Source organism: Salarias fasciatus, chromosome 10, assembly GCF_902148845.1.
Source record: "Salarias fasciatus chromosome 10, fSalaFa1.1, whole genome shotgun sequence".
In the NCBI taxonomy this organism is placed as follows: domain Eukaryota; kingdom Metazoa; phylum Chordata; class Actinopteri; order Blenniiformes; family Blenniidae; genus Salarias; species Salarias fasciatus.
This window is the reverse complement of record NC_043754.1, coordinates 18514115-18541993: the sequence shown is the minus strand read 5'-3', so window position 1 is coordinate 18541993 and position 27879 is coordinate 18514115. Positions and strand designations below refer to the sequence as shown.

General features: G+C 43.5%; 3 protein-coding genes across 3 annotated transcripts; all 3 read right to left on the bottom strand.

The window, feature by feature from the left end:
• Window positions 1-541: 541 nt before the first annotated feature.
• On the bottom strand, window positions 542-7095 carry LOC115395745 (uncharacterized). Its single transcript, XM_030101387.1, has 10 exons — window positions 6963-7095; window positions 6528-6872; window positions 6410-6457; window positions 5988-6110; window positions 5881-5912; window positions 5732-5786; window positions 1613-2302; window positions 891-1010; window positions 764-804; window positions 542-679 (listed from the first exon to the last, which is right to left on the bottom strand). The coding sequence occupies exons 1-10, from the start codon at window positions 7021-7023 to the stop codon at window positions 566-568; spliced, it is 1629 nt and encodes a 542-aa protein (XP_029957247.1). The 5' UTR covers window positions 7024-7095; the 3' UTR covers window positions 542-565.
• A 4840-nt stretch (window positions 7096-11935) lies between these two features.
• LOC115395447 (uncharacterized) lies at window positions 11936-13722 on the bottom strand. Its single transcript, XM_030101009.1, has 5 exons — window positions 13351-13722; window positions 12562-13266; window positions 12351-12476; window positions 12235-12266; window positions 11936-12153 (listed from the first exon to the last, which is right to left on the bottom strand). Exons 1-5 carry the CDS (start codon window positions 13403-13405, stop codon window positions 12034-12036), a joined length of 1038 nt encoding a protein of 345 aa, XP_029956869.1. The 5' UTR covers window positions 13406-13722; the 3' UTR covers window positions 11936-12033.
• Window positions 13723-21526: 7804 nt separating this feature from the next.
• LOC115395898 (uncharacterized) lies at window positions 21527-27307 on the bottom strand. Its single transcript, XM_030101576.1, has 5 exons — window positions 24653-27307; window positions 23866-24570; window positions 23655-23780; window positions 22492-22535; window positions 21527-22389 (listed from the first exon to the last, which is right to left on the bottom strand). Exons 1-5 carry the CDS (start codon window positions 24705-24707, stop codon window positions 22264-22266), a joined length of 1056 nt encoding a protein of 351 aa, XP_029957436.1. The 5' UTR covers window positions 24708-27307; the 3' UTR covers window positions 21527-22263.
• Window positions 27308-27879: the final 572 nt, after the last annotated feature.

Here is a 27879-nt window from a genome sequence, read left to right as displayed (position 1 = left end):
GTAAAATTTTCAGTCTGTATGAGTGTACCTAAAAGAACCCAGAATAGCAGGTTGATTGTGACTTGACTCCTGGATTAATTCAGTTACTAACTCAGAAGTAACGAGTAATTATAATTAATTATTAAAAGTAACGTGCCCATCGCTACTTGTGCATAATGCTTGTAGCTCATGGCTTGAAAAATAGCAGCTCTGTAATGGTTGATTTTCTGTGTGCAGTTCTTAGACCACAGCGTCGAGGGTTGAACACCTTCATGTGACGTCCAGCAAACACAACAAACCAACCTCAGCCTGCTCATTGTGGTTTGTCGCAGGATGTTGCTACTTCAAACATCTTTAGCACTTGTACAGAAGTTAAATTAAGGGTTCTGTCTCTGTGTGGCTACACATAAAATCACCAACTTGCTAGTCTGTAGTAGTAGTTTATTACATGGTGGATTTTTTCTTTTTTTCTGAAAGCCATTAGAATTTAATGCAGCCAAAGATTTCAAGACTTTAAAGAAATAATTTGACAATGCATTTGTTCATTTGAAGAGCTTTATTTTACAGCAGACCTTTTTTGTTTCTGTTACTGCTTTATTGTAGAGTACACGCATTCACTTGTGGTTGACTTCCTTTTTGAAGTTTTCCCCTTGAACTTTTCCACAGCAGCGTAATGAAGGGTTTCTCCGTCTTCACTCAACTGGTGAGGGAGGATAAAACGGTTATTCATCAGTGACTACAACTCTCACACCTTTGCTGTATTTCCAGTAGAAAACCGTCTTACCGCTGTTATTGTGGTTGAAGTCGGTTGAAATGTACCAGAATCTAATGAACACACCGGCATGCAAATCATTTAAAACCCAATGGAAAAGGTCAATTTTTTCAATAAATTTTCAGATCGGAGCAGTTACCTGCACAGTGGAGTCTTTTGCAGAGTTTGTACACTGCGAATGCCAGGGAAACGATCAGGATGGTGGTGAGTGCCAAAGCCGTCCCCAGAAAATACACCAAGGTAGAAGATTCAGCTTCACCTGCAGGAGTCGGGCACAAGGAGACATCATACTTTGAGTTCATTATTATGTGACTGTGATTCAAATTTAGGGTAGAGGGAGAACAAGTTTTTCTGATTTAAATTTACAGAATATACAAAGAGGAAACATTTACATTCCACATCCTTTTGAAAACAGATTTCAGGATTATCTAAGATATTGTATGGCCTTTAAATAAACCATCGTCTTGGTGGTAGGAATTTGATTTGTTGCAAAATCTGTTAAAGTTCTGTGCAGAAACTCACAAAGTACTTCAACATCTGCTTCAGCCTGCAGAATGGCTACTTACACTGTCCCACTTTGGCTGATAATTATTCCTTTGTTTCTTGGTTGTAGGTCATGGCAGCCCTGATCCGCTCAACAATAGCACATCTCAGTTGTACCTTCATATTGTACTTTACCCAACATTTCAATCACTGATCCCTCTTATCAAGAATACCACTTCAACTTATCTTAACCACACATAAGTTATTCCAAAATGATCAGGAAGCAATGTTTTCACAGACAATTGTAATAACTGTATACTTTTTAAGTATTTCATAAATATAGACTTTATGAAGAATTTCTCATCATTGAGTCGTTACCATTGAAATCCAGCGTGGTCCCGTTTCCAAACACAATGCGTCCACATGCGATGACAGCACAGTAGTAGGTCCCAGCATGAGGCTGACTCAAGCTCTTCATCGGCAGGTTGTAGATGCAGGTGTGAGGTTGTGTGCTGGGTGTCCTGTCACACTGATCACTGCCATCTCCATGAGTGTAAATGAGCCCTGGGTGACTGTCTCCAGAGCTTTTGAACCAGTAAACTCTGTGTTCTTGATCACAGCCCCTGGTGTGCACCATACAGTTGAGCATCACAGAGTCCCTTGTTTGGTTTGTTCCAGATACTGACTGATAGATTGAGGTTTCGATGGGCAAACCTGAATCCTGAACACTGACAGTGATCCCCTCGCAGAATTCAAAGTTGTATAGATTGCTTGCCACACAGAAGTATGTTGCTGAGTCTGAAATTCTTAGATCTGATATCGCCAAGTCATTTTTGTAGCTTCCAACATCCAGAGCGAAACGTGAGTCCTCAATAAATTCCTTCTCCAAGTTGCCCGTATCTTTGTGGCTGAAGAATGTGGACAACAACTTTGGTTTCTCTCCAAGACTTTGCTTGAACCAGTAACACAGCAGCATTTCTTTGATCTGACAGTTGCATTTCAAAGTCACGGTCTGCCCAACATCAGCCGTTTCAAACTTCAATGCCAGTTTTAAAGCTGTCAAATGAACTGCAGAGAGAAAAGAAGGGTGGAAAGCATTGTTATAACCAAATATGATTGTTTTGCGTTAAACAAAAAGGAAAACAAACTTACTCATATCTGTCCCCAAGAAACATAAGAAAAACAGAGCAATGGTTGGAGTTGCCATCCTGCCTTAAACGATGTGATGAATGCTCAGAATGGCTTTAATGTTTTCCACTCTTCATAGAGATCACATGCTTTGATTGGCCAATCTCTGAGTGTCCTAGTTTGAAGGGACTGAGTGCATGCAGAGCGCATGCCTCATCTTGAACAACGAGCAGACAGCTGAATGTTGTGTTAGGTTGAAAGCAATCACACAAAAATGCAAACCGGCACCCGAGAAGGTAGAGACTGTGTGCAACGTGTAAATTATAAAAGGGAGTGTAATACATTTTAGTTATTAAAAAGTAGGTTTTATGTATTTTTGGAAAGATAAGCTTTGTTGCCGTATGCAGTACTCTACTTGTTCAGTGGTCCTTTCTTTTCTTTTGCGGACGTTTTTCCATTAATGCTCTTAATCATGGATCTCAAACTCATATCCCTTTCCCACTGGCCCCAAAACCCGTTTAAATCCGCGAATAATCGGCTCCTCATGAAAGTGGGAAAGGGTTTAAATGGCATTTCGACCCAGATCGATTGACTTTGCAAGTGACCCAGGTTCTAATCGGCTCGCCTCCCATCGTCGTCAGTGGTAAAGGCAGACCGAGGTTGACACGGTAATTTACGTGATGAGGTCAACATAGCTACGTTAGCACGCTCGTTGTTTTGGACACAGCGTGAGATTTCCTTTGTCAAAATGACCCAGCATTGGCAAGATAGAGATCAGAGAGCTTCTCTTTATCCGTGGGGAAGAGGAGATTTGTCGCCAGGTAATTGAGACTCGAGGCTTGAGGGCGTGGAAACCTGGCTCGGTCTATCCTCCGTTGACTCCAGTGTTGTTAGGCTGGCGGCTGCAGCCGAATGCCTCCTCCTCCTGCAGGGGACGTCCGCGCTGCCTGCCCGTCGCAGGTGGCCGTGGAGAGCCCAGCCCAGGGGAGGACGGCCCTCTCCAGGCTCCCACCTCAAAACCAGTGGTCCAAGCCCGCGAGGAGGAAGAGAAAGGAGATGCTTTCAAATGAAATGAATTTGTTTCATGGGTGATTTTGTGCATTGTAACAAGTCTGCCTCAGTGTGCGAGTCCTCCATCACAGAAAAGACCAAGCCTGCCAACGTAAGCTTTTGTTCATTGCAGTCCCTACAAAGACCTGCCAGTCCGTTGGCAGACACCTCCTTCCTGGAGCCACTCCCTTTCAAACCCAGCCAGCTACTGTGAGAGAGGGGGGGCTGTGCCTGAGTAAATAATGGCTGAAACATATTAACAGTAGGCTAGCACTCACATTTAAGGTGAAAGTGGCATCCATGGCATAAGACTATGTTCTGTAGCATGCAACGTGTGAGGTTTTGGTGGCATTTCTTTTTTCTTTTTTTATAGTGTCCCTGAGCATTGATTCAGTCCAAATGTTTTATGCATTGATATTGTAGGAATCTTTATCAGGCACAATAAAATGTTATACCATCAAATTTTTTTTTTGTGCATCTGTTGCAGAAACGTAAGACAACTTTTCCTTTAAAAGCCATTGCAAACTTGAGGAGCTCCTGAATTTCTGAAGTGTCCGCTGAGTGTCCAATTAGGCTGCCAGAGAGCTTCAGGGAGGTAAAACCACAGAAGAAATGTAAGAGCCTTTAAGAAGAAAATATGTTTAAAAGAAATAAGTGGAGGATGAATTTTTGCGTTTTGTGAAAGTACACATTCTTATTCGTGAATGTTTTATAAGTCTCATGGAGATTAATTTAAATAAATAATAAAATACACTTATGTTGCCATGAAGCTAACAGTTACAGATGGTAAATAAAGACCTCCCTCCAGCATTTTAACTTCATGATCTGATGCATCTGAGGCCCCTCAAACATGCAGGGCGTCAGTCATGACATGTTCAGGAGTGTTCACATGAGACGGCACATTGTGAAAACCTGAACCGGCTGGTGACGTGTGTTTTCTCTACATCTGTGAGATGGCGTCAGTTTTGCACGGCTGCATTTAGAAAATGGCCTCTCTCCGCCCCGGGGGTCTTGACTGAGCTGCCGTACGCTGTGGTTTGGAAGCCACAGGCCAGTCTTCCTGTTGTGCTGAAACACAGGTCTGAAGTTTCCACCGGCGGAAGCCTGTGCACAGTCATTCTCACCTTGTTCACCACACAGCTCAAAACAACAACTGAATGCTGAGTGCTGGCTACTTTAAAGGTTACTTCCTGCTGCAACAGTTTGTGTCTGAAAGGGTAATAATAGATCCACGGGTTTTTTTTTTTTTTTAACACATGCATCTGTGTGCATCGTCACTTCAAAGAGCTTCTGTTCGCTCCTTTTTAGTACATGCTGGTTCAACTGAGACAACCGAGTCTTTATATCTACACTAGAAGGTCGTGAATGTATTTAACACAAGCTACTTTAAGGTTCAAAGAGCAAAAGGTGTTTTTATGTTCATGTCTAAATCCTTTGTTTTATGTAGTTTTGTAAAACAGCCAAGGTACACACTACTCAAGAAATAGCTATCATAGAAACTAGAAAACTAGTTTGTTGCTCATGCTTCTTCTTTGATTATAGTTTCATGAAGCACATACTTTCTTTCGCAATATGGGGTTTTCCCCATAGTAGAGTGGTAACATGCTGTTGTAAAGGTCCATCTTTACCACTGGCAGGACCAGAATCAATCATTGCAATGACTTTTTAAAAGAAAAGGTGGTTTTCCAGGTCTAAAGTGACTGTGTAACTATGCCTGAAAGCAAAGGAGAAAAACTGTCAACTTCAGTTCACTTTTTGTGTTGTGACAACCTCTGGAACTTATGGGCTCAACTAAAAAGAGACCATCACACCAAATGAAAAAATATTACAGAAGACAGAAGCTTTATTGCATTGAGAGCAAAAAAGAAGAAACAATTTCAGCACTGAACTAAACCTAAAACATCTACTTTCAAGCCCAAAATAAAATGATACCACAAATTGTAACCTGTCCCACTCTTCTACCTGTCTACAAACTGCACTCGGGTGTGCTAAAGCAAGAAGGAGGCCTGTAGGATAACAGTCTTCACTAGATTTTCATGATAAAATCAGGTGGTGTCAACACAAGGCAGAAAGGACTACTTTGTGGTTCTTGACTGAAATTCAGTACCTCCCACAACAACAGCATAGGCTGAGCTGAATGCATGTGTTGCTACTCAAGTGGTATTTGAGAAATGGCAATAATAAAGAGATCAAAACAGCATCAATAGTTTTTTATTGGCACAGGCAGTGAAGATCACCTGAACCAGGACACTGTGTCCTTCACTGAGCAATCAGGTCATTTTCATGTTTCTTCTGTCACACTGAAGTACACACACTCACTCCATGTGTCGTCTCTTTTCTTTGGTCTCATGACTTTGAGGTGGGCTACATGTTCCTGGAAAAAAAGCATACTTTATTAGTGATATTTATAAACCCAAATGTTGTTATTTCATAAAAGTTCTTCAAAAGGTCATCCAAATAACACATACCTCTGTACCAGTGGTGTGGGAACAATGTGATCCTGAAAGATAATAACAAACATTTGTGGGACTGTTTTCAATGAACACACTGGAAATACATTAACAGGAGGAGGTACCTGTGAAAAGACAGTAGATTCCTGCGGTGATCATGCATGAAACGAGAAGCAGGAAAATGCCCAAGATAGCGATTGGCAATGGGGATCTCATAGTTTGATGTGTCTCGGGAACGTCCATGCCATCTGCAAATTTGGACACGAAAAGAGAAGTCATCCATTCAGATTTCTCAAGTTTTTACATCAGAGTGCAAAATTACAATTCAGTTCAGCTTATTGATCAAATACAATGTTCAAAATCCACTTCCACCCAAACATGACTTTTGTTTCACTCCCGGGTAGTGATTTTCCACCACACAATAGAGCATCTTCGAAACGGAGGTTTCTCCACTCTCAGTCCACTGACAGGTGACTTTGTAATTTGCTCATTTCTGGAGCAGACATATCAGACCTTTTGATATCATTGCACTCTGGCGCACACTTACCAGACGGAACAGAGCAGTTGAGCACATAACCATTGGTGAGTTCCACACCTTGGAAAAGAAACCAGAGAATCTGAATCATGAAATTCGATACAGCAGAAAGATTTAATAAAGGGAATACCTTTCAGCAGCAAATGGGTCCCAGATCCAAACTGAATGTTGTCGAGGTGCACGGCTCCGCAGAAATATGTCCCAGCATCGCTCCATGCAACTGGAGAAATCACCAGATGGTTGTTGATCCAGTCAAATTTCACAGAGTAACGCTGATGAGATTCATCAACAAATACGCTGCTATTATGGGTAGCATCCAGCATCGCAACAAGCTCCAGTTTCCTCTCCACAGTCACTTTGTACCACACTCTTTTCGACACTGGGCTCATCACGAAGCACCGAATGGTTGCCGAGTCTCCAAGTTCAACTGTTTCAAATGCATCGGGCTGAGACACCTGACTTTTTTGAGGAACACCTGAAATGAAACCATGGGAAATAGTTATCATTCTGCGAAGCCTGCGATCAAAGCATTTTAGAAGTAGATTGGTTTTATATTGTCACTTACACAAGGCCCAGAACAGAACACTGCAGAAAAAGACCAAAATCAACTTGTTTGCTTCTCTCATTCTGTTTCTCCTTCTTCTGTGCTGCACGGAAGCAGTGGCAGCAGGTTTTGTTTGTATTCACCAGACACCTCGTCCTACTTTTTCATGCATTCTGTCAGGTCTGATTGGCTCAATAAAGTTGCCTTGCAGAATACGACTCGCTGCAGCGGCTGAAGCTTCACTTCAGGTTTTATGCCTTGTAATTTCCTGCAGCGCTTCATGTCAATAGTAGAACTGTTTACATAATTACATAACATTGACCTCCAGTGATTTTTTTTTTTTCCAACACAGATCTTTTTTAAAAGGGAGACGTACATCACTAAAAACAAGTATTAACCCCGTATTTTAAATTCCAGAAGGTTAAATTAGCAACCATGTTCAACTTCACACAGTGAGGGTGAGAATTTGGAGCCATTTCCTTTATTTAAAAAAAAAAAACAGCAGAAAATAATTCCGAAAAAGTGAGTATTTTTATCGTTTTAATGTGGTTACAGTACTGCACCTTGAATAAAAACAGTTTGTTCATGCAGTTTAATCCTTTTTACACTGTCGCTCAACAATTAAATTAAAGAAGTTGACATACTTGTATTAATATCGATGAAGATTAAGGCCACGTTTTTACATTTCTGACTCTGTTCTGATTTTTCATGGTTTTTTTGTTTTGTTTTTTTTTCCTGTCTCTCTCTGTTGGAATGGCTCCACTTCTCCATCTTTCAACAAGTTACGTCAATGTGACATCACTGCACATGTGGGGAAAGTATAGTAGAAATTTCGGTACAATGATTACCGTATTGGCCCGAATATAGGACGATGGTTTTTTCCAGAAATTGTTTTCTCCAAAATGGGGTCATACTATAATCGAAGACTAGATTGTCATTACACATCCGCGCCGCTAGAGCTAGTCAAAGTACAGGTGATCAGGAAGTGAATGGAGCGTCTCAGTGATCTGATGAAAAATGAAGGAACGAAGGAGCTCGAATGTTCGACAAGTGAACAAACAGAGGCGAAGTTTTGATGCCAACTTTAAACTGATGGTGATCAACCCAGCAGAGTCAACAAACAACTGTCAAGTGGCCAAAATATATTAGACCGAATCATTAATATCCTTCAAGATGAATGGAACTTGAATTTGATGGTTTTAAAGTTATGTAGATCATTAATGCAGTTATTGAACCTTTAAGGCTACTTATTTTTTGCTTATTCACTGAGTGGTAGCCTCAGATTTTGAGAAAGTGAATATACTTTTTTATTTAATACTGCAGTAATATTTCTTGATCTTAAATCACATGAAATGTTATCTCTGTTGTGAGTTTTCCTACATTAAAAAGTTGTTTTATGAGTAACATTATTGTCTTCAACATTTTTATTTTCACAAAATGATATTTGAAAAGTTGGGGTCGCCTTATTATCAGAGTCGTTCTATATACGGGCCAATACAGTACTAGTCTGTTTTTAAGAACTACAGCTGGAAAGTGGAAATAGGATTTTTTTTTTTTACTCATTTTTATTTAGTTTTTACCTCCTAACAGGCATTTTTTTTAATATGATCTAAAGATAGCTGTGCCACCTCAATAAATATAAGCAATGGAAACAGAAGTATGTATTCTAAAAAGGTTACACAGAATTTAGTGCACTTTATAATGCATTTGACAGAGCTTTTATGAGATTTTCAAAGAAAAAAAGACAAGCCACAATGTAATGTCACTATTTATTTAAAATCTATCTAGAGAATATCATCAGTTGTATGAACAAATTTTGCATGAGGCAAATCAACATGTATGCAGACAGAAGGATCGTTTCTGTCTCCTCTTTATACACACATTCACTCCAGGTGTCTGTCCACTTGATCTTCTCATCTTCTTCTTTCTCGCAGCAGAGTGACACAGACTGTCTTTATTTTGACCATCCTGGCAATTAAAAAGAGAAAATGTGAAATCTAGAATATAAACATAAATGTACTGTTCGTCTTTTTAACCAATGTGGAGGGATCTGAAAATCTGACACAAACTCCTGTAGAACAGAAATAAATGTGGGTCACAACTCATCACATTCAGAAATGTGTACGATACACCAATGACTACTTTTGGGGGAGCTGTTGAGCTTATTGATGACCAACACAAAGGAAGCCAGGTGGAAAATGTGACAGCTCCACTCAAGGTGCATATGAAAACAGAAGAATCCACCTCATCTGCAGACAGATATAACATAAAAGAGAGTGTAGAAATGGCAAAGAAATACTTGTAAGGAGAAGATACTGACCTTTTGAAGAGGGGTACTCCTGTCTGAGGTCCAGCTTCGTCCCGTTTCCAAACACTATGTGGCCATTTGAGGCGATGGTGCAATAGTAGGCCCCGACATGAGTCTGACTCAGGCCCAGCATGGGCAGTCTGTAGACACAGGGGCTGGCCTGTGTGTTTGGCTTCTCCTCACAGTGGTGATATTTGTCTCCGTGTGTGTAAATCAGGGCTGAATGAGCATCTCCTCAGCTTTTGAATAAGTTAACATGATATTTTCCTTCACAGCTCCCAGTGTGCACCACACAGCTTAGTCACAGAGCCTCCTGGCTGAATGGTGTCAGATTCCAGCTGCTGCAATGAAGCTTGGCTATTCAAACTAGAGTTTTTAAACATTGATGACATTTCCCTCAAACTGGTAAGAAAAACCATATGTGCATCATGACATTCGATTTTGAAAGCTTAAGACTGCAGACACAATAAGAGAAACTCACCCAGTGACCCAAAAAACCTACATCAAACAGAAGAAGAAACGTAGCGTTTGCGTTATGTTCAAATACTTTTTTTCTGAATGGGAGGAACGCCACTTCTTTGTGCACTTTAAAAGTGCAAATGTTGTCTGATTGGCCACACAGACAGACTGTCATGTTCAGGAAACTTGCTTGCCTGTTGACCTTCGTGTTTTGTCACACCCACTTTCTGTGAAAAAGAAAATGCACAGAAATTAATGCACCTATGTCAAACATAAGACCCTTTAAAGTTTAAATCTAAAGGTTATTATTGCAGTGCTTCCCAGGTCCGGAATGTTGCACCTGGTGGAAAATATCACCACGTCCTTTGCTGTACAGCATTTTCTCTGCAGCTCCATATTTAACAAATTGCAAAACTCTGCACATTATCACATCTTTCAGTCAGAACAAGTCAGAACCTGTGCAGAAGTTTGAGCTAGCTCTTCATCTTTCAGTACCCAATGTGTTTTAAGTGGAAAAAAAGTCCCCTTGATTACATGCTGTCAGTCTGTCACACAAATATGGGATGAAAACATGAGTGATTTCTATATGAAGATCAATGTATTGATCTAGGTAGTTTTATTTTACACGAATCACAACAAATAAAAGAACAAAGAATGAAAAATAACATTAAAAATGAAGATATAAAATAAACAGCCCTAAATTTGTTGAATATTAAATTGTCCATCTGGTCACATGAACTATTTACAGAAACGTGTGAAATGCAAAAAGTTATCAGGCCTGAACTTCTGGAGTCTACTGCAGGGCAACAAAAACAAGCTGACTCCTCACACAGCAGGGATAGACACAGGAGATGGCAGAGGCTGAAAGAGAAAGCTAAAGGAAGCAGAGAAACATTAGCTATGAATGGGAGGAAATGTCATTCCATTAGGAACTTATAAGTGCCACTTTTAGTATTTGAATAATCGAAATACATTAACAGGTACACATACACATGCACATACAGTATGCTAAAAGTATTAAATATTAATCCTTACTCTCACAACAGTAGTTCGTGTCTAGAAAATAAGACGATGAAGTATGTTACAATTAAGATATCGGCTTACCTAAAAAAGGCTCCTGCAGGTCTTGGGTTCATTTCATCAGCAGATCTTCCCTTTGCCAGCCATGACCTGACATAGCTGTGCAGATTGAACTGATCTAACGGTGGCCCGTTGCATTTCACAAAAAGCCAGTTTGAAAGGGAGCTCATTTTGGCAGAGTGTGTTGGTCATGCTGCTGAAGGCTCGTTGGGATTCACTGCATCCATTTGAATGTGTACAGAAGTGCATCATACGCACTATGAAGAGGGCCTTGATGTTGGGAAAATGCTGTGCATCAAAACACAGTTTGGTTTTTGTTTTTTGGTTTTTGTTTTTTTTGAAAGTCCCAGTATCACATACTGGTGCACACTGGCACATTTCAAGCACCGAGCACAGTCATTAATCTGTGAACCTTGACTCCTCTTTTGCTGGATCACGTCATTTCTTTCCTTGAATCTTAGGTTTTGATGGATGCTTGCTGGCCATTGCAGATACAAAATAGAAAATGATAGAAAATGTGTTTTACAAACTTTGGGACATGGATCAAAAATGATACATTTTTTATGCAAAAATGTTACCAGCCTTTACCAAGCACAAGTCAATGAAAGCAATTTCACTCAACCATTGATAATGAAGTATTTTATTGGAATTGGTCAGAGTACAAGAAATTCTTTAAAAAGAGGGGATCCATACAAACAGAGGGTTTGATGAACCTTGTAAGTTGTTTGTAGAATGATCAATAATAATGAATGTTGCTTCAGCATGTCCACATTTGTTGATGTCTTTGCACAGCTTGACTTGTTATCTAATGAGTGAGACATTTCAGGTACATTTTAGGTAGGGTTAGAGTTAGACTCAGACTTTTCAGTCTTTATGAGTTTCTTGCCTCCTAAAACAATATTTGAGAATGAAAATGACTAATTATAGGATTCTGATAAGTAATCACAGGTATCAGTGACACAAAATATACAATTATTGAAAGGGTTACCTAAAACATCACCTCTAAAGTGAAAGCGTTGCATTTGAATCTTTTATAATTCTGCATAAGTCAGAAAAAGAGCCCTCACTATTAAAAAACAAAACAAAAACACGACACTGATGAAAACAAAACGAGAGGCTGGTGAAAATACTCACTTTAGCTAATGGTTTCAAGATAAAAGCAGATCTTTTGAAATTTTGCTGTCACAAACTGGATACAGCTCATGAAAGTTTAGTATCTGACAAATACAAACACAATGTGCAACTCTACTGCTTTACACCGGAGTACACACACTCATCCTTTGGGTCATTCAAATGCCTCGTTGATCTTTTAGTCTTGTTTATCCGTAAAGCAGCATAGTGGAGATTTCCCTCATCTTGGGAACGCTGGTGACAAAATACATCACAAGAACCAATCAACAGAAGGTGAACTCATTCTGAATGTGACATAAATAAAATCCAACCTACCACTGAGTTGGTTGAAAATCTGTCTTGGCACTCTTTAGAGAAAACGGAAAAATATGAGTTTAATGTAGGACTTGGATTTCCTAAATTGTAATCATATATAAATCTGCATTGCTCACCTTGACTTTGGCTTTTGCTCCTTTTGTTCATCTTGTACATAAAGACGGTTGAAAAAACACTGAAGATGGTGGTCAGAGTCAAACATCCGCTTAAGAAGCCGATCAAGACAGTGCGATCTGTCTTTTCTGTCAATCCAAATAGAGAGATAAAGAGATCACGCAAAGCTGTTCAGCTTTTCTTCCTGTGAAACTCTGCCAGAAGCTGACTTACCCTTAAAATCCAGCCTGGTGCCGTTTCCAAACACAATGTGTCCACATGAGACAACAGCACAGTAGTATGTCCCTGCATGAGACTGAGTCAAGTTATGCAATGGAAAGTTGTAGACACACATCTGAGTTTGAGTGTTTTCACTCCTTTCACAGTGTTTGGTCCTGCCTCCACCAGTGTAAATAAGTCCAGGCTGAGAAGCCTGTGAGCTTTTGAACCAGTAAACGGTGTGTTCTCCATCACAGCTGCCTGTATGTATTGTACAGTTGAGAGTCACAGAGCCTTGTGGCTGGACGGTCCCAGATCCTGACTGATGGACCAAAGCTTGGACATTCAAACCAGAACCCTTTACGTTGACGGTGGTGCTCCGGTCAAATTCAAAAAAATATGCATAGTTGCTTGCACAAAGGTAAACAGCTGAGTCGTGAAGCTGCAAGTTTGTGATCTTCAAGTTATTTTTCTGGCTTTCCGTTTCCAGCGTGAAGCGTGGCTCTTGCTGGAATTCATTGTGAAAGGTGCCATTTTGTTCAAACTTGTAGAATGAAGAGATGAGCCTTGGTCTCTGTCCGTGACTCTGTTTGTACCAGTAATACCTTGTAGCCTTGTCCTTATGACCGCAACGCAAAGTAATCTCATCACCCTCGTCAGCTGATATGAAAGTTGTCCCTTGAGGCGGCGCTGAAGGTTGTATCAGGTCAGTTGGTTGGACTGCATTCAAGAAAATAAACAAAATATTATCTCTAACCACAAAACGTTTAAGTACAAATCTATAAAATATAAAGCAAAACTGACCCATTTCCACCAAAACCAGACACGCCAGATGGAAGACCAGCTTCGGAGATGTCATTGTGTTCGACGTGCTGCGCTGAATGAGAAACTCCTTGGTCCTCTCAGCTTTGTGAAGAGGTGAGGCTTGTCTTTGATTGGTCAGAAGGAAAATGTGCTCATGTGCAAACCTACACCAGTGCTGCTAAAAAGGAGGTGCTACAGGCACACCACGGAAGGTACGTGTGATGGCTTATTTAGAGTTCATCATGAATGACATTTTTCAAGTTTTCCAAACACACAAGATGTTCGATTTTAAATGACTGTGTTGCCTGAAATTGGAGATTGACAGCTCAGTGCAGTATCCTCTATGAGGGTAAATACAGGGGCAGCAGATTACTCTTCATCTGCAGTAAACAACACTTTCAGCCATTTTTACGACGTGTGCTACATTCTGCTGGAAGTGATGCTCAGTGTCCCCTTTGGTCATTTTCCAATAGGGAACTTGTCAAGCCATGACCCTAATTCATTCTTTCCTTCATGTGGGGTTTCCTCTCAAATGTACCTTTTCTGTTTTTATTGATTCTTGAAAGCCTTCTCTGTGGTCATCTTGACCTTTTCAATCTTCAGATACTTGGTTCTTCATCTCAGGCTCCAATGTGAACCAAACAGACGAGGGTCTGAAAAATCATATATAAATCATATTGAAAGGTATATTCAGACAATAATGGGTGCTCAAGCTGAGACTGAGTGAAAAATGAATAGAACTAGTTCAAGTATACTAGTGTTAGTAATTTACCAGATGTGATCGCTGGTTTAATGTCCACCTCAATTTTATAACAGCTGCATACCTCAAGGTAAGTGGAAACATTAAAATCGAAGGTCAATATAACAGTTGGAAACGTTACAAATCCTTAGATTCAGTGATTGGTTTCCTTCATGTGTTGCATCTTCAGTTCAAATATTTCAGGGACAGTTTTGTACATGGGAATACTGTGATGGAAATGTTTGGTGTAGTCGTCTTTGTATGTGTGATGCATGTGATGTAAGACTTCCTCAGTAGACGGTCCTCTGGGGCCCTCACACCAACTGTAGCTGAAAGGTGGGGGGGTGGGCGGGGGGTGGGGGGGGGCGGGGGGGTGGGGCGGGGGTTCTTTTCCTTTGTCACTTCATATGTTAAATTTGTGTCTCTTCTTGACTGAGTACAGCCTCTAAGACATGTTAATGACACTCTGTTGTACGCCTGACCACAGGGGTTCAGGTGGGACGACAGGAGAGGGTGTAAATATCAGCCTGTGGCCCAGTTTACTTGGGTGTTTTTTCAATCTGATTGAAAACAATCGTATTTAACGTAGTTGTATACATGCACGATGAATATTTGTTTACAAGGACCCTGGGTGAAGCGGATTATACAGCGTTCTGTGACATGCGCAAAAAAGTCTCTCACAGAACTTTCAGGTGTGTCTCAGGGACTACTGCAACAGCTTGTTCACTTGTCTTAACAAGAAAGAGCTGGCTCGTCTCCAGTATGTTCAAAACTCAGTTGCGAGGCTGCTGACCAGCACCAACAGGAGGTTCCATGTCTCACCCATGTTAAAATCACTCCACTGGCTCCCTGTTGCATTCCGTATCCAGTTTAAAATCTTGGTGCTGACCTTCTGAGCTCTTCATGGCCAGGCTCCCATGTATGTCAGAAACCTCATCACACCCTACAGCTGAGCCCGAAGCCTGAGGTTACCTGACCAGAACCTTCTGAGAATCCCCCGTACTCGTTTTAAAACTAGGGGTGACCACTCATTTACATCCACTGCCCCGCGCCTCTGGAATGAACTTCCTCCCGACCTGCGCTCCCTCGACTCGGTGGATGCCTTCAAGAAACTCTTAAAACATATTTGTTTCAGAAGGCATTCTAGACCCCCAGTCAGCTCAGCGTTGTCTTGGCTGTAACATGTAATAATAATAATAATAATAATAATAACAATAATAATGATAATGCATTGGTTTTATACAGCGCTTTTCTGGACACTCAAAGACGCTTTACACTGCATTATTCATTCACACCATACTGGGTGGAGGTAAGCTACTACTGTAGCCACAGCTGCCCTGGGGCAGACTGACTGAAGCGAAGCCGCCAATCTGCGCCATCGGCCCCTCCGACCACCACCAACCATTCACTCTCACAACTTTCATACTTAGGGTGCTTTCACACCTACAGCATTTGGTCCGCTTGAAGTGGACGAGAGTCCCCAACTCCTGCAGGTGCGGTTCGTACGCGCTGGTGTGAAAGCAGAACAGTTAGTTTTGGTCCGGGACAAAGAACCGCACCGAGACCTCCTCGAGGAGGCGGTCTCGGCGCGGTCCGCTGCTGGTGTGAACGTTGACCAGCCTCAGTCCTGTCCGCTCTGTTGTGGAGAAGGCTTTTTGGTCGGCAGAGGCTTCCGTAGCAAGCCGCGCAAAGCATCACGTCACACATGCTGGCCAATCAGGGTTCACTTCCGCCACCCAAAACACACTATTATGTGAACAGCGCCACCAAGGGGCTGGAGGGTCATAGTGAATAGTTCATCTACAAAAACAAGTGGTGTGAATGCGAACCGAACTAGTTGACAGCTGCGACATTTATGGATAATTTATGTCAGAACAGAACCACTCTAGCGGACTAGTAGGTGTGAAAGCACCCTTAGGCAAGGTGGGTGAAGTGTCTTGCCCAAGGACACAATGACAGTTCTATGCCTGCGGGAGCGGGGATCGAACTGCCAACTTTCCAGTTATAAGACGACCTGCTCTACCATCTGAGCTACTGTCCATATGATTTCTTACCCCCTTGTTTTTATGTACTGCAAAATGTCTTTTGTGATTTTTACACTGTGAAGCGCTTTGTGACCGATGTCTGTGAAAAGCGCTATATAAATAAATTGTACTTACTTACTTACTTACACACTATAGCACGTTACGATCCAGCACCGGCATCCAGTGAGGACGCCACTTAAACAGTGGCGATGGAGATATGCAGCTGAAAACCTGCCAGTGACCTAATCTCAGTTATTAGCCAGTCTCACACTTCCGTACACAGCCTTCCCAGCACCGCCCACCTGGAATAACAAAACAGCCATACAGCGCCCACCTTATGTGCGGGTCGTGTCAGTGGCGGTGCTCCACCCACCTGTTGTACCTGGGTTGTCCCGTATCTTCAGGCTTTGGCCCCAACGCCTCTCAGCATCTCCGAGAGGGTCCCAGTCGCTGGCGGCAGTTCGCCCAGCCCACGCCTTGCCACTGGCCGCGACTTCTCTAATCTTCTCCGAGAGGGTCCCAGTCCCTGGCGGCGGGTCACCTGGCTCACGATTCACCACCGGCCGCGACGCCTCTCATCCCTGAGAGGGTCCCGGTCCCCAGTTGTGTCCTCTGGTGCCAGAAAGCGGTTTCCTGGCAACCGATTCCCCACTCCTTCTCTCCTGGATGGCCTTTGGGGAGGGAGGAGTTGTCTGTTCCTTTCAAGGACCTTCTGAGTCTGTGATCCTGTTAGAGACCTGAGTTTGTTTGTATCCCGTTTTAGATTTGTCTCTTTGGTGTTGGTTTGACTCCTGCCTGTCTCTGACCATTCTGTCTGTCTCTGACCCTTCTGCTAGAGCTCAGTTCTGTTTCCGACCGTTTCTGCTAGCGCGCAGTTCTGTTTCTGCCCGTTTTGTTTTGCCCGTCCCATCCGCCCCCCTCCTCCACCAGGGATGTTGGGCGGTGGTGCCTGGTATGGTTGCTCCGTTGTGTGTCAGGAGGCGCACATTGGGAGGGTGGTACTGTTACACCTTGTGCCCCTGCGGCCATGTGGGGGAGCTCGGGGCCTTTTTGTTTTGTGCATGCCCTGTCTTACCTGGTGTTTCTGTCTGCTTCTCATCTTGTTCTCCTGCTTGGTCACCTGCCTCATTATAACCGTAATGTGCTGCTCCTGTGTCTCCCCTATTTAAGCCCTGCTCCCCTTGCATGTGTTGTCGGGTCCTTGTGGGTCTGTCCACGTGTTCTGTTCTTGTGTCCATGCCTGCATCAGCTCAGGTTGTTCCTGGTGTTCCTGTGTTTGTGGCAATAAAGAAGTTCTACACAACCTGTGCTGCCTGTGCATGGGTCCTTCCACCTCGCACTGTGACAAAAATCATCTTCTCGTGTATAGAAGAAGTAACCATCCATCCATCCATCCATCCATTTGCTACCGCTTATCTGGGACCGGGTCGTGGGGGCAGCAGTCTCAGCATGGGTTCCCAGACTTCCCTGTCCCCAGACACTTCCTCCAGCTCTTCCGGGAGGATCCCAAGGCATTCCTAGGCCACCCGTGAGACATAGTCTCTCCAGCGTGTCCTAGGTCTTCCCCGGGGTCTCCTCCCTGTGGGACATGTCCAGAACACCTCCCGAGGGAGGCATCCAGGAGGCATCCTAAACAGATGCCCAAGCCACCTCAGCTGGCTCCTCTTGATGTGGAGGAGTAGCTGCTCTACTCTGAGCTCCTCCCTGGCGACTGAGCTCCTCACCCTATCTCTAAGGGAGCCCAGCCACCCTACGAAGGAAACTCATTTCAGCCGCTTGTATCCGGGATCTTGTCCTTTCGGTCATGACCCGAAGTTCATGACCATAGATGAGGGTGGGAACCAGTGGCGGCTGCTGGTCTTCCAAAGAGGGGAAGCTCATTTTCAGCATACATTGTAATATGTGTAATCTGTTTTTTGTAAGTAAATTCTATTAGCTTTCATGCCTTTTGTATGCCCTGTCAAAGTTAGACAGATCCTCAAAGCCCACTTGTGACCAGACAACACCTCCCTGAGATAGTTTCATCCAGACACATGGCCAGCAGGACATTTTATTGGTGACAGCGCTTCCAGTCAGCAGCTCACCTGGTCAGACCAGGACAGCTGAAAGGACCTGTTACTTTTCCCCACCTTTCGGCACCAGCTCAGTCTTAGGAGTTGATCTGTTATGCAGTTTAACACCAATTTTCTCTTCGTAAGGAAGACTATCAAATGGCTTCGCCAAAGTCCGGTCCACAACATTCACATTGTCTGCCGTTGTGTGCAGCTCGCGAGCAGCTGGAGCTGCTGGAGGCTGGAGCGCTGTGTGAGAGAAGGGGAGAAGCTCCACAGCTGTTGGTCGAGGACAGAAACCACAGAGTGACCTAAACGAGTCTCCAAACACAACACTAGTCGTTTTTCACAAACACAAAGTCTCCAGGGATCTGCAAAGCCTCCGAATCAACTCAGCACAACAGAATGAAAAACTTCAGAAGCACTTTGGTGCATTTTTTTTACTTCAAGATCGCTGATTTGCTCATTTCGCTGTCAATCAAGCTTCACACAGATCATCCAATCACCATGCAGAAGCCCAGCGTCCATGCCAGCTCACTTCCCCATAGACCCCCAGAGACGCTGAGCGTCCGTGGGCGGGACCAGCCCAGTATTTTATCCAATGAGCGTCCAGTTTCACTGCAGCAGAACAACCCACTCTAGCTTCCGCATGGACGCTCAGCGTCCGGCTGTTTAAAGCGCCGTGCCGCTGCAAGGAGGAGTGAGAAAAAAGCCGAGTCAGTTACTTGAGATAAGTAGCCAATTCTGAACAAAAGATGAACGTGTTGTAGCGCATATTGAGTCAATGAAATGTTCACACAACAGTAAATATTGGACCACTTATTTTTTGACATTTTAGGGGAAGTTGAGCTTCCCTTGCAGTCTTATGCTACGTTCACACCGGACGCGTTGCAGGCGTCACGGGCGTCACTGACGCCTCAAAGCTGAAGCGAGTAAAGTGTGGAATTCGAACCATGTTCAAATTACACACGAAGCTTGCAACGCTCGCGACGCGCGGCAGCTCAGTGGCGGGAGTGGGAGGAGCTTGTGTCCTGTCTTCATGTTGACAATGGCGGGATTGGTGCATAAATCACTTTAGCTCTAAACTCTTCAAATGTATAACTTTGTCGGTTTTTTTTTTTAATTAGCCGACAAAGTGGTCGTTTAGAGCCCGATTGTGTCGTTTGTTTGTCCGAATACCAACTGTTTATGATTTTGTTCGGATGAATTCGGCGAAATGTGAGCCAGCCGCAGTGAGCGGCTCCAGCAGGAGGAGTCAGAGAAGCAGAGAAGCAGGGAGAGAAGCAGAGCACACACGAACCCTGGACCCGCCACGGGGCCCCCCGCCCGGCACGGCGCGCAGCGCTGTTCCCCCGACCCAGCAGCCCAGCCTCCAGGCTCGGTCGGGCTTTGGCGGCGGGCGACGCGGATCACACCTTCGGCCGCCCCCGCCTCTCCGACCGGCTTCCCGGCGACCCGCAGCAGGACCGAGACGCGCGGTCTCACCCAGCGGTCCTACGGAGCGGGCCCGCCGCTGGGTGAGACCGCGCGTCTCGGTCCTGCTGCGGGTCGCCGAGGAGCCGGTCGGAGAGGCGGGGGCGGCCGACGGTGTGATCCGCGTCGCCCGCCGCCAAAGCCGGTCGGAGGCTGGGCCGCTGGGTCGAGGGAACAGCCCGCCACGGCGCCGTGGCGGTGGGCCCCTGTGGCGGGTCTAGTGTTCGTGTGTGTCCGCCGGCGAGCGCAGAGTTTCTCACACCCTCCGGGGCCGGACCCAGATCACGGGGCCAGCGTGAGGATGAGGTTCGCTTTCGGCGGTACTTCCGCCTTTCCCGGGCCCAGTTTGACGAGCTTCTGGCCCGCATCAGCGCTCAGAGTGCTCGTCTGTGATTGGATGACGTGCGCGTTGACGCTTCGAAAGTTCAATTTTCCCAACTTCAGGCGTTGACGCCCGCAACGCGTGACGCGCGTGACGCGCTTCGCCAACGCTTGAAAAGCTCGGAAAGCGACGCTCGAAAAGCGCCTGCATGCGCGTCAGGTCCGTTGAAGCTCGTCCACCATAGACTTTGAATGTAAAAGCGACGCCCGTGACGCTTGCAACGCGTCCGGTGTGAACGCACCATTAGAGCAATCGCCACTGGTGGGAACGTAGATTGACCAGTAAATTGAGAGCTTCGCCTTTCGGCTCAGCTCCCTCTTCACCACAACTGACCAATACGACTGCATCACTGCGGCCGCTGCAACGATCTGCCTGTCAATCTCACGCTCCATTCTTCCCCCACTCGTGAACAAGACCCCAAGATACTTAAACTCCTCCACTTGAGCCAGAGTCTCTCCACTGACCTGGAGGAGGCAGACCACCATCTTCTGGTCGAGGACCATGGCCTCGGATTTGGAGGTGCCAACAAGTATTCACTACTAGATGGCACTCTTCACTAAGTTCACCCCAAGACCCAGAAGCACTTTCGTGTCATCAGGGTTTTGGAGAAGGAAGCCATCCTCCAGGTATGCCAAGTTGCCCCTACAGCAGGTTACCAGGGTGTCAACAAGACCACTTTCCTCATCATGAGCTGCTACTTCTGGCCTGGCCCTCAGTACAACGACATCGCAAACGTTATCGGTAAGAGTTTAATTCTTATTTATGGATCCCCTTGTTAAATATGTCAATGTATGTAGTAATTGCAGATGGGTCCATTTTCTATGGCATGGGATATGTACCCCATGGTATTTTATAATGTTTTAAAGTCCCTGGGTCCATTTTCTCTGTCAATTTATGTAGTTGTTGTTTTGTATTACAGCTATTCTTCTTTTTTTCATACAGCTTCCTGTGATGACTGTCAGTGCAGCAACCATGTTTACAAAGTTCCTGCAGTCCTACACCCCATCGCTCCTCCAGACACCAGTTTCACTCAGTTTGGGATGGACCTGGTTGGGCCACTCACCCCATCAGCCAGCAGTAACCGGTGAATCGCTGTGATAACCAACTACCTCACCAAGTGGCCTGAAGCGGAGGCTGTGGGCTGCATGCACAGCTCCATTACTTCCTGAAGTTTAGACAGCACCTTCATTTCCTGTCTTTCATGATAGGATGAACTGATTAATCCAGGTGTGTCTGACCTCAGTAAATATATATATATATATATATATTCCAAAAATAATAAACAAAAAAATTAAGCATTCCCTAAATTTGTAGGGGGTCCAGACCTCCGGGTCCATATTCTATGGGGGTCCATTTAAATGGGGACCACCACCCTGGTCTGCCAGTCCAGAGGCACTGTCCCCAACCGCCACGCAATGTTACAGATGTCAACCAAGACAGTCCCTGCACATCCAGAGACTTAAGATACTACAGTTGTTCGAACTCAGATGTCTTAAACTGTATTTTATTGTATTTTAATGGTGAAAGTCATGTACATAGATTTGCATGAAGGAAAGATGCAAAATAGAAAATTGCAGTTTTAATCTGCAAGCTTCATGACAGAGAATATGATCCTCTGTTCTGAGTAGACACTGCTGAATTATTAGTTCAGCGAAAATAGAGAATCACAAAGAAATAACCAGACAACACATATTTTTAACAGCCATTAAGCACTTGAACATCTGTTGATTATATAACTCTGCCAAACTATTAACACATTTTTTTAATGAATCACAAAGCACCACCTCCAACCCCATCCACCCCAACATCACAAAGAGAAAACAGGGGGTTCAGTTTATTGATCCCCTCGGTGGAATTACTGCACTGCATCTATCCTATTCTATTTACAGCTAGCCTTAACAATATATATGCTTAAAGCATGTATATTGTTAGTACGGCGCCCACTGTAGGGTCAAAGGTCATGCTCGAAACTATAAACTTCTTACCCTAATTTTGCATCTGTCACTAAGTCCAACTGGAATATCAAAGGAGTGACAACCTTAAAATACATTTGTAATCCAATATTGGCAAAAATATTTTCTGTTGAAATCAACTGCACTAATTGTATTTTCTGTATATGTGATGATTTTAATTAAAATGTGTCTTGCTGCCTTTGCATTAAAAAAAAAAAAAGTTCCCGGGGACTGTTTTGCTTTGTTTTCTGATGCACAATGTTTAAAACAGTAAGAAAGAAATCAGAAGATTTCAGTGGTGTGACTGCTTTACACTGTAGTACACACACGCGCTCCAGGTGGGATCCCTCCTTCTTGAACAGTCGGCCAGGTTGACGCTCAAAGCGGCAACGTACAGACTTCCTGCCGTTGGGTAACCCTGCCAGCACAATGACACTTTTTAACTTAATACATCAAAAATATTCATTTGATTTAAGGATCGAGGTGAATGGGTGATAATCGAATGGTTACAGTTGTGTACCTTAATGTCTGCTTTCAGGGGACTGGATAACCCAGGGACAGACTCTGAAAGGAAAAGGAGGACAAGTCTGAAACAATTTAAAAACATATATTTATCATTCGGGAGGAAACGATCAACTTTTTTAGCATTAAAGGATTTTGTAGAAGCTGTATTAGCGGATGTCAATAAGAAAACCTATACTGAAAGTGTTTTGATTGGTTTGGGTAAAGCTTTTGATACAACTGATCATTCTTTACAACTGTGCAAACTGGAACATTGAAGTTTCAGGTACATGTCAACATTGGTATAAAAGTTACCTGGATAACCGTTTTCAATATATTGTAAGCATTGACACAAACGCATTCCAGAAAAGTTACCTGTGGTGTTTCACAACATTTGGTTGACAACCACAAAAAAATTAATGATTTAAAAAATGGTTACATTTGCTAATGGCACAAATATATTTTCTTTAGGAAATGAAATTAAAGAATTGTAACAGTAGAATCGGAATTGGTCCGGTAAACAAGCAAACAAAAAAGGCCTATTATCTGCTAAGGAGAAAAAGCCTGCATATTCTCTGTTTTTCACTTTTTAGTCCAATATATGTACTACTGTGCAGATATTTGGGAGTTTTGTATCAAACAATATAGATTCACAAATCAAACTACAGATAAGAGCTTTTAGTTTAAAAAATAACACCAGTTTACTGTATTCATTTCTCATATGGCTCTGTCTTTTAAAATTGTCATCCATTGTGTATTTAAAAACATTTGAATAATATTTACATTGTTTGTATTCAACTGTTTATTTTCAACAGGTCAGAGAAGGCATTAATAATTTAAGAGGACAGTCTGTTTTTGAGTCTTACAGTGAGAAATAATCTACAAAATAGATGTTTCCGTTAAGGGAATTAAACTGTACAATGCTCTCAGTGATGGATGTCAATGTAGCCATTCATTCAATTTTCAGAAAAGTATCAAATATATAATTGCGAGTTACATCACAATTGCCCATCAACAGAAGGTGATTTTTTTCTGAATATGACATTGTAAATAAAATCAAACCTGTCATTGAGTTGGTTGGGAATCTGGATTTGGACTCTTTAGAGAAAACGCAAAAATATGAGTTTAATGTAGGACTCAGATTTCCTAAATCGGAATCACATTTAAATCTACATTGCTTACCTTGACTTTGGCTTTTGCTCCTTTTGTTCATCTTGTACATAAAGGCAGTTGAAAAAACACTGAAGATGGTGGTCAGAGTCAAACATCCACTCAAGAAGCCGATCAAGACAGTGCGATCTGTCTTTTCTGTCAATACAAATAGAGAGATAAAGAGATCACACAAAGCTGTTCAGCTTTTCTTCCTGTGAAACTCTGCCAGAACCTGACTTACCCTCAAAATCCAGCCTGGTGCCGTTTCCAAACACAATGTGTCCACATGAGACAACAGCACAGTAGTATGTCCCTGCATGAGCCTGAGTCAGGTTATGTAATGGAAAGTTGTAGACACACATCTGAGTTTGAGTGTTTTCACTCCTTTCACAGTGTTTGGTCCTGCCTCCACCGGTGTAAATAAGTCCAGGCTGAGAAGCCTGTGAGCTTTTGAACCAGTAAACGGTGTGTTCTCCATCACAGCTGCCTGTATGCACTGTACAGTTGAGAGTCGCAGAGCCTTGTGGTTGGACGGTCCCAGATCCCGACTGATGGACCAAAGCTTGGACATTCACACCGAAACCCTTTACGTTGACGGTGGTGCTCCGGTCAAATTCAAAAAAATATGCATAGTTGCTTGCACAAAGGTAAACAGCTGAGTCGTGAAGCTGCAAGTTTGTGATCTTCAAGTTATTTTTCTGGCTTTCCGTTTCCAGCGTGAAACGTGGCTCATGCTGGAATTCATTGTGAAAGGTGCCATTTTGTTCAAACTTGTAGAATGAAGAGATGAGCCTTGGTCTCTGTCCGTGACTCTGTTTGTACCAGTAATACCTTGTAGCCTTGTCCTTATGATCGCAACGCAAAGTAATCTCGTCACCCTCGTCAGCTGATACGAAAGTTGTCCCTTGAGGCGGCGCTGAAGGTTGTATCAGGTCAGTCGGTTGGGCTGCATTCAAGAAAATAAACAAAATTATCTCTAACCACAAAACGTTAAAGCACAAATATATAAAATAGAAAGCAAAACTGACCCATTTCCACCAAAACCAGACACGCCAGATGGAAGACCAGCTTCGGAGATGTCATTGTGTTTGACGTGCTGCGCTAAATGAGAAACTCCTCGGTCCTCTCAGCTTTGTGAAGAGGTGAGGCTTGTCTTTGATTGGTCAGAAGGAAAATGTGCTCATGTGCAAACCTATACCAGTGCTGCTAAAAAGGAGGTGCTACAGGCACACCACGGAAGGTACGTGTGATGGCTTAGAGTTCATCATGAATGACATTTTTCAAGTTTTCCAAACACACAAGATGTTCGATTTTAAATGACTGTGTTGCCTGAAATTGGAGATTGACAGCTCAGTGCAGTATCCTCTATGAGGGTAAATACAGGGGCAGCAGATTACTCTTTATCTGCAGTAAACAACACTTGCAGCCATTTTTACGACGTGTGCTACATTCTGCTTGAAGTGATGCTCAGTGTCCCCTTTGGTCATTTTCCAATAGGGAACTGGTCAAAGCCATGACCCTAATTCATTCTTTCCTTCATGTGGGGTTTGCTCTCAAATCAACCTTTTCTGTTTTTATTGATTCTTGAAAGCCTTCTCTGTGGTCATCTTGACCTTTTCAATCTTCAGATACTTGGTTCTTCATCCCAGGCTCCAATGTGAACCAAACAGACGAGAGTCTAAAAAATCATATATCATATCATAAATCATATTGAAAGGTATATTCAGAACATAATGGGTGCTCAAGCTGATACTGAGTGAAAAATCAATAGAACTAGTTCAAGTACTCTAGTGTTAGTAATTAACAGATGTGATCGCTGGTTTAATGTCCACCACCCCTTTTTATAACAGCTGCATACCTCAAGGTAAGTGGAAACATGAAAATCGAAGGTCAATTTAACAGTTGGAAATGTTACAAATCCTTAGATTCAGTGATTGGTTTCCTTCATGTGTTGCATCCTCAGTTCAAATATTTCAGGGACAGTTTTGTACATGTGAATACTGTGATGGAAATTTTTGGTGTAGTCGTCTTTGTATGTGTGATGCATGTGATGTAAGACTTCCTCAGTCGACGATCCCCTGGGGCCCTCACACCAACTGTAGCTGAAAGGTGGGGGGGTGGGTGGGTTCTTTTTCTTTGTCACTTCATATGTTAAATTTGTGTCTCTTCTTGACTGAGTACAGCCTCTAAGATATGTTATTGACACTCTGTTGTACGCCTGACCACAGGGGTTCAGGTAGGACGACAGGAGAGGGTGTAAATATCAGCCTGTGGCCCAGCTTACTTGGGTGTTTTTTCAGTCTGATTGAAAACAATTGTATTTAATGCAGTTGTATACATGGAGAATGAATATTTGTTTACAAGGGCCCTGGGTGAAGGGGATTATGCAGCGTTCTGTGATGTGCGCAAAAAAGTCTTTCACAGAACTTTCAGGTGTTTAGCTTTGCAGCCAGCAGTCCTTAGCACCGAGCAATATGTTTTTATCTGCTGGATATCTGCCCAAAAAATGTTCTAACAGCTCCATGATACCGTGCTCAAAGAGCGAGCGCTCCCCTGGCCGGAGTCCTGCCCCGCCGAGCGGCACATCTCAGTGTGAGCACCGGGGCTCAGCTCCGCTTGCCAATGTATCGAACTAACTGGTGTCCGTGTTAACTTGTGACCAACAGATGTTGAAATACCTACTGAAAGTTGGAGTCGTTCTAGTGAACATTGGTTATCTACAGTTACAATAAATGTATGAGTTTAGAGACTTTTGTGGTTCTTATTTTCACATGTGCTGTTACCAACATGTGTTTACGAAGAATTCCACCATCACTCATTACCATTACTCGTTAATCCATAACACCGGCCATTCGTCCGCAAGTAGTCTGCCTCGGACTCTTTGAACAACTCATCGTTGTGCGATTTGCATTCATCTCGCCTCTCCAGTGTTTGTTCTCTTGGGGTTTTTACTTAAAGAGCAGCTAACCCCCAAATCACTTTTTTTTGCAGATAAACTGAATAAATTCATGTCTTATATTGTTGTCTACTCGTTTCTGACATTACTTTTACAATTTAGTGCAAACTTGTTTAAAATCCTATTTTTGTGACAAAAACCGTCTTACTACCGCCTCAAATGGTTTAACAGCGTTTACTGCGTTTGAATTTCGCAATTGACTGGATGATGGCATCCAACGCACATATCGCCCTCGCCCCTGCATCCATCGTACGTCATCGAGTACAGCCCTGTATAAGCAGATGCCTCCCCTACAAGTCGGAGTCGGACCAGAGCAAGTTATCTTTTTCATAGCGATTATCAGGTTAGCATTTTTTTAGCATTAGCATCATTTTAGCATTAGAGTTAGTTGGTCAGATCATTTAGCGTAGTTCACAGGCGTAATTTACGTAGGGTTGGTGGGTTATGAAAACCCACGGGCGCCCCGACGCTCCGTGTGAGCACCGCACAGCCCGTCACCGCTCGGACTCGCTCGGTGCCAGCGTGCCGGAGGTGGCAAGAAAGTACTTTCCCATGCCATGTTTTCTATGTACCCAGTCAGTTCTCGAAGAGCTGGGCTGATTGTGATCACCTGGGCCCAGAACTGTTTGTTGCAGGTGATTCAAATTAGCCCAGCCCTTTGTTAACTGACTGGGCACAACAAAAACATGGCATGGGAAAGTACTTTATTGCCGCCTCTGCAGCGTGCACTGTCACAACAACTCAGCCCCCCCTCCCTCTCCCCCCTCCTCCTCCCCTCTCCCTCCTCCCCCTTCCAATCCGCCGAGCCCGCCTCATTTCAAATCCTGAGGGGGCCGGAGTAAATCTCTGTCAAGGGGGTTAGTTGCTCTTTAAGTGTTTCTCAACCACCGTCGAGTTCTCCCGCTAGTTTTTGACTGTCCTGCTTCCCGTTTACTGTGCACGTCATCACATCACTACGTACGAGGGAACGCATGCACGGAACAAATAATCCCCCCGTTTAATCCGCTTCGCTGTCAGGTGGCGTTTATATGAGACATGGAGCGGATTATCGACCGGCGTAGACTACCAATTGAATCCAAAATATTATTCACTCCGAGTGAAGCAGATCCATTCGAGTGTTTATATGACACATTTTCAATCCGCTTCGCCTTACAATCAGATTATATGGTTAACGCCTGATAAAATGTTTGTCGGCGTTATGGAAGCAGTGCCCTAGAAATAATGTTTCGTTTTGATTGAAACCACCAGTGAAATTTATTGCAATTGCATCTTTGTCTCAAAAGTTTTTCAGCTCAGTGA

Bases quoted from the DNA above. Each gene is read 5' to 3' on its own strand.
- LOC115395745 (XM_030101387.1), bottom strand. From the start codon at position 7,023: ATGAGAGAAGCAAACAAGTTGATTTTGGTCTTTTTCTGCAGTGTTCTG. The intron at 805-890 runs GTAACTGCTCCG...TGTGTTCATTAG, and splicing joins CAAAAGACTCCACTGTGCAG to ATTCTGGTACATTTCAACCG. The intron at 680-763 runs GTAAGACGGTTT...CTCCCTCACCAG, and splicing joins CTTCAACCACAATAACAGCG to TTGAGTGAAGACGGAGAAAC.
- LOC115395447 (XM_030101009.1), bottom strand. From the start codon at position 13,405: ATGACATCTCCGAAGCTGGTCTTCCATCTGGCGTGTCTGGTTTTGGTG. The intron at 12,477-12,561 runs GTAAGTCAGCTT...TTGGATTGACAG, and splicing joins CACCAGGCTGGATTTTAAGG to AAAAGACAGATCGCACTGTC. The intron at 12,267-12,350 runs GTGAGCAATGCA...TTTTCTCTAAAG, and splicing joins GAGCAAAAGCCAAAGTCAAG to AGTGCCAAGACAGATTTTCA.
- LOC115395898 (XM_030101576.1), bottom strand. From the start codon at position 24,707: ATGACATCTCCGAAGCTGGTCTTCCATCTGGCGTGTCTGGTTTTGGTG. The intron at 23,781-23,865 runs GTAAGTCAGGTT...TTGTATTGACAG, and splicing joins CACCAGGCTGGATTTTGAGG to AAAAGACAGATCGCACTGTC. The intron at 22,536-23,654 runs GTAAGCAATGTA...TTTTCCTTTCAG, and splicing joins GAGCAAAAGCCAAAGTCAAG to AGTCTGTCCCTGGGTTATCC.